We start from the raw sequence: 6,157 nt of genomic DNA on the forward strand, positions 1-6,157 counted from the left end.
GGCCAAGCTTTCATAATTAATAATAAGTCTTTGTGTCATTATTTGGGGGCTGGTAGTCCTGACAAGAAAGTAAAACTACATGCTTCTCTAAGTAAGCATGATAAATCTATTGGTTGGCAAAGCTAGACTTGGGTGTACTTGGTATTTGGTGTTTTGTTGGTGCCCAGTCTGGAGTGAGTAGACGTTTGTCTCCTGAGGAAAAGTTAACACCACAGCCCTGTAGGAATAGTGGGATCTCTACGGCCTCTCTCCACCATTCAACCCATCCAGTGGCTGGCGTCTGCATGACTCTGCATTGCTTTCCAGTGTTTTGTCCAGCTTCCCCATTTTCAAGTGTTACTGACCCAGGAAACCATGTGTTGGCATGTCCACACTGCCCTTCTACCAGCTCTGCTCATTTCTTAGTCACCAAGGATGCTGGCTCCTGATTTACACCTCGTCTCTACCATGTGTCCACTTCTGGCTTCAAATATACTTGGCAGCTCACCCAACTCTCTGCCTTTCCAGCCCAGGGCGTCACCCCTTAACAGCTTGTCTCCCACCCCTGGCCAGTCATCCTGTGTTCTCACATGGTCCTTAACTATCCCTGAGTTCATTTCAGCTCCTCTCTCTGTCTGAGATCCACTTCCTAGTCCCTACCTCATTAGGATGACTTGATGATCACTCTCAAGACAACTGTCTCTTTGTGCCCATCTTACCCAGACCAGACTCTAAGCCCCACAGTCCACCACTGCAACCTCTCCTCTTATTCCTCCCTGAAATAAGCCCAGTACTGTGATGGGTGTCTCCATCTCAGTTTCTGTACACTGACTAGTATGGTAGCCTGTTCTTTTGTCAACATTTGGAAATTTTTATAAGGGGAAGGATTAATTTCAACTCATCTTTTCAAAGGCTTCAGTTCATGCCTGGCTTCTTGCATTGTCTGAAGCTCAAGGCAAGACAGAAACAGTGTAGGAAAGGATATAGTAGAGAAAAACAGGTCAATTCATGGTGACCAGAAAGAAAAGAAGAGAAATAAGATTGGGCCAAGACCAGGCTATATATACAGCTCCAAAGACCCACTTCTTACAACCAGGCCACACCTCTCACAGTTCCACTAACTGCCAACAGTTTATTCCAATTTTGAACCCATCAAGAGATTATACCATCGAGTAGGTCAAGGCTATCATGATCTTTCTGGAAACAATCTCACAGCCACACCTAGGTGTCCTTTACTAATCTCATAGGCATCTCACAACCCAATCAAGCTGGCAATCAGCGTCTCCTCATCACAGGTAGGAAGGGAAACAGGGATGCACGTACAGCAACCCCCCATCTGCCCCAATAGAATGCCTAACTTCCCACTCTAGCAACCAGCTAAGGAAATGAACTCTGAATGTATAGGGTGGTTTCTCCTTTAAATTGAACACCTCACAGCTCAACCCTGCCTCGGAAGTGTGTGGTCAATCCTCTGCCTTCACATTCCCTGACACTGCTCACTGCTTCCAGCAAAGTCATCAAAAGCTTTGATGCTCAGTCCAATGGACTTCTGTGAGCTAAGTCACTAAAATTCTCGGAAGCACCTAGAAATGTTGAGTTTGTTAATCCAGCTTTCCCCCTTGTTCTTTGTCTCCTTTATCATGTCCTACCCGTCCTCTCAAACCTCAGGGCTTTGACCTGCCCACTTCTTTACCGATAATCTCAGAATAGTTTTCATGCTGTCTACTGAGTTAACTCACAGATGTATGTCTCCATGTCTTCAAACCCTGTTCCCCTATCCACTGGGTTTTGTCTTCATCCACAACATGAACACCTTGTAGTTCAAAATTTAAAGCCATCTTTGCATCCCCTGCTTTCTTCCAAGAACCAGACTCAACCAGGCTCTATCAGATAACACCACGACCCCCTCCCACCTCCCATGCCTGTCTGAGTACACCTTTACTGCACATCCTTGATCCAGGTCACCATCCTCTCCCATGAAAACCTGTGTCCAATTTCCTGAAACATGCACTTGGCCATGCCCATGCCTGTATGATCTTGTACCAAAAGGGCTACGACCTCTCAAGCACAGCCTCCCATTGCTTACTGATGTCTAGTTATAGTGGCCCTATTCTGTTCTACACTAGGCTCTTGCCAATGTTGGTGGCAGATCCTTTATCACTTCTCCCATTATACCACCAGCAAGAGAAGGAGTGTAGTCCCCAACCCTTGACTATAGTATTAAATGACTTGGTTGACTTTCCGTCATCCTGCAGCTTCTACCCTAGGCTCTTGGTACCCTTCTCTGGGCATCGAGTTATGGAGGAATCTCATCTAACTAGATCATCATATCCGGGAGGCAACAGACAGGGGCTTTGGTCCCAGGCGAGCCTTTGAACCATCTCTACTAAGGTGTCAGATCTATGAATGAAGATACCTTGAATTCTCTTGACAGGCCTTATCTATAAGTTCAATACTATCTAGACCTTTGTTGTCTTGGCAGGTTGTCACAGACTGAAGGCTGACCTTGTAGCCAAGAATGATCTTGAATTTCTGATCCTCCTGCCTGAGCACTGGGGTTACAGGTGTTATTTATGTAATGCCAGGGTTTAGACGCGGGGTTGCATGCATGCTAGGCAAAGCTACATGAGCTATATCCCCAGCCCCCATTGAGAATTTTGAAAAGATCCACATCTGTCACAGGAATGGTCTTGAAATAAGTAAGTTACTTGACTGTGAAACATGTTGCAGGATCGCGATTAAGAAGTACTTCCTGCGGATGTTCCGACAAGATTCTTCCCACTGCAGGCCCTTCACACATGCCCTTTTAGACACTTCTTTCCAGATTTCTTTGTGATTATCCCTCTCTTCTTTCTGCCTAATGTTCTCTACCAGGGCCATTCAGGACCAACCCAAGTAAAAGAATGTCAACAGAACCACAGCCGTTCCATCATTTATTCCCTTGTAAACATGTGCACACACCGGCACCACAAGCAGTAACCTAGCTTTCCAAGTAGAGCAGTCATGGAGCTATGGTCTAGTCCAACACCTGCTTTTTCATCAGTTCTTTATTGGGACACAACACCACAAACCATGTATCATGCGGGTAAGTTTGACATGACAGAGTTAAAGGGTTCCCGAACACCACGTGCCAGACAAGGATTATAATATTTATCATGTAGTGCTATTTATGTATGATGCGGTGTGCCTACTCCTCACTCAGAAGTCTGGAGGACAAGAGTATTGGGCCTCTATTTCGGTTGCCATACCTGCCACCGAGCAGGGGTTAATTAACCCATATCTGTTGAAAGAACTGGAGGGAATAGAGCCCCAGCCTGCCTTTTTGGATGACTCTTTTTGGCAGGGCAGGCTAGACAGAAACAAAGGGAGCTGAAAGATGAACATACTGGAAGAGAGGCATCAGGACTGGAGTCTCAGGCCTAGGTTCAGCCCAAGAATCCCTTGCCATGTGCCAACCCTCAGCAGTTGGGGAAGAAGAGTGCAGGGCTGGTTAGGGCCTTACCCAACTTTCTGAAAGCCACAGCTTTGCTCGGGCCTCAGGTAACCCCCCACCCCCTCCTGACCCCATGGCCATTCTCAGAGAGAAACCCCCTCCTCTGCTTCCCTAACAAGAATGGCTGGGCTGGATCCTGGACCGCAGCCCTTGCAGCAGGTGGAAAAGAACCCAAACCCTACCACCATTTACCAGGAAGGAGTGGCTGTGCCTGATGCCACATCACGGTTAAACTGGACAGATGAGAGTGTGCCAGCTGTGTGTGATCACAGATTGCACATGTGCATACCTGGAGCTTCCATGTATAAGGGGGCACTCAGATACAACCAAGGCCTTTGATTCCTAATGTCATCAGACAAGGTCCTCTGTTGAAAACACACCTCTGCCTTTAATCTTGTATCAACTTTCACCTCTCAGCCCCCAAAGAGAAAGCATTTGCCTCTCCCTCCCTCCCTCCTTCCCTTATACCAAAGCCCTCATCTTGGCTTCCATGGCAAGCATCTTCTACTTAGAAGCTGGGTTCTTGAAGTTTGCAATAGTGCCAGGATTCACAAGTTCCAAGTCCTGAAGGGCTTCTAGTAGCTGTTCCCGGGCAGCACCAATGAAGGAATTCTCCAGGAAGGTGGGCAGGCCTCCCACACCATCACGAAGGATGTACAGAGGCACCCGCACCAGGCCCAGCACCTACGAAAAGCAGACAGGCAACATGTGGAACTTCAAGTATCTCAACACATTCCCTTACCTACCATGGAACAGAGCTCTCCGGAGTGGAGATCTAGCCTAACAGCCAGATAGAACTGGGCCCAATAATCCCACCTCAGGAAAGCTTACAAATGACCCATGCTGGGTACTGAGCTCCACCCATGCTAATCCTGCTCCATCTTCTCCATCATCCTCGCTGGCTACTGCTGCCAGGGGCCAGGCATGGCTGTAGCAGTAGTTCCAATCACAGAACTTACACAACAGTCTAGGTGTCACTTGGGTGATCAAGAAAAAGGCAAATACCCAAATCTCCCTCTGAGCTCCTCACTCAACCAGTGATTGATTCCGAGAGACTGTTCGGTCTACACACTGCCAAAGTGCGCATGGTAACCTGTTTCAATATTGTCCCCACCCGCAGTTGGACAGTCACCTACACACACACCTTTCCCTAGCACTAGGATCACTGGCACACCTCCTGCTAAAGGAAAATAAGGGCCCAAGGTCACGGGTTTGGAGTGTCATGAGTATTAGGTAGCATAGGGAGCAGAAGAAAGCCTTGCGTGTGTGTTCTAGAAATCTCTCTGCAAAAGTTACTAAGGGAGACCAAGTTGGTGGTGTTATCCAGCCTGGAAATGACCACGATCCCAACTAGTTCATGCCACTTGAGAGAGTGCCTGGTCAAAATCTCCTCCACCCAGTGGCTTTCTTCGGTGAGAGACTTGGGAGAGGGCAGGCAGGCTATGGAGGGGGTCCCAGGCTGGTCCCACCTCCAGCCCGTGGTCCTTGGCTTGAGGTGCCCTGGCTTCCACCGCCTGCAACTGCTCCGGCGTCAGGCGCTTAGCATAGAAATGGGCCACCACGCGCTGTCCGTCCACGAGGTGTGAGCTCCGGTAGTCGGAGCGCTCCACGCGGAAGGCGGCCACCGCGTCGCCCAGCTCCTCGCGCAGTTCACGGTTCAGCCCGTCCTCCAGGCTGCTGTCCTGGGCGTCCACGAAGCCGCCGGGGAAGCCTAGGCGCCCGTCGAAGCGCATCTGCATCTGGGGGAGGAGAAGGACGATGGTTGGCCGGGACGCGCGGGCAGCGGGGCGGGGAGCAGGCCGGCACGCCGCGTTCTCACCAGCACGGCAAAGCGCAACGGGAAGCGGCCGAACAGCTTGCGGGGGTCGGGCGCGTAGAGCAGCGCGTGGCAGGCGTGGCGCCAGCCCGGACCCAGCGCCAGGGCCTCGCTGAGCTCCACTTTCCGATCCCCCGCCATCTCCAGGCTCGCACTTCCGGGTTCCCGCAGAGGACAACTCCTCGGGGCGGAGCTTCGCGAGACCAGGCAGCAGCCAATCAGAATGGGGCTCTCAGACTGAGCCGAGAAGATACCTTAGGGCTTTCGGAGAAACTGAAAGCCTCCTCAGGATTGGCCCTTAGGTTAGGCTTGAAGCTGAGCCTCTGGTGCTGAAGCTAGGTAGATACAGGCTATCTGGAGGGCTAGGAGGAGCAGGCTTTGGAGCCTGAGCAGAAATTTACTCACTCAGGAGTCCCGGCAGCTGAAGGAACGATGCAGTGTTCAGGAAATTGCCTTTGGGTTCTCGTGGAAACTAGAGATAGAAGGGACTTAGTCTGGCTTCTGAGACTATGCCTGCCCTAGGGCAAAGGGGGAAAAGGAGAGACGGGTGTAACAAGTGTCCAGCGGTGGAAATGTGGGGACTGACTGAATATACAGGGGGAGCAGGGGTCAGCGCCAGGACAGATTATGTCCTGGGTGATAACACTTTGGGGAAGGGAAGGGAAGAGGCCAATGATAGGTGTGGTTACAATGAGCGACGGCCTTGGCCATGGGCTCTGGGCAGTGGTGTGGAGCCTGATACAGGGAAAGCGGTGTATGGATATACCACCGGTTACAGTTAGATGGGGGCGGAGGGGGGGAGGCGGCTGACTGTGGATATGACAACAGCACAGAGTAGAGTGTGTGTGTCCCGGGGCGCAGGGTGGGGG

General features: G+C 50.7%; 1 protein-coding gene across 1 annotated transcript; it reads right to left on the reverse strand.

Moving 5' to 3' along the window:
• Positions 1-2,899: 2,899 nt before the first annotated feature.
• On the reverse strand, positions 2,900-5,461 carry LOC119809737 (U8 snoRNA-decapping enzyme). Its single transcript, XM_038322808.2, has 3 exons — positions 5,292-5,461; positions 4,942-5,211; positions 2,900-4,156 (listed from the first exon to the last, which is right to left on the reverse strand). Exons 1-3 carry the CDS (start codon positions 5,427-5,429, stop codon positions 3,977-3,979), a joined length of 588 nt encoding a protein of 195 aa, XP_038178736.1. The 5' UTR covers positions 5,430-5,461; the 3' UTR covers positions 2,900-3,976.
• Between the last annotated feature and the right edge of the window lie 696 nt (positions 5,462-6,157).

The sequence above is a fragment of the Arvicola amphibius genome, chromosome 3 (genome assembly GCF_903992535.2).
Source record: "Arvicola amphibius chromosome 3, mArvAmp1.2, whole genome shotgun sequence".
Taxonomy (NCBI): Eukaryota; Metazoa; Chordata; class Mammalia; order Rodentia; family Cricetidae; genus Arvicola; species Arvicola amphibius.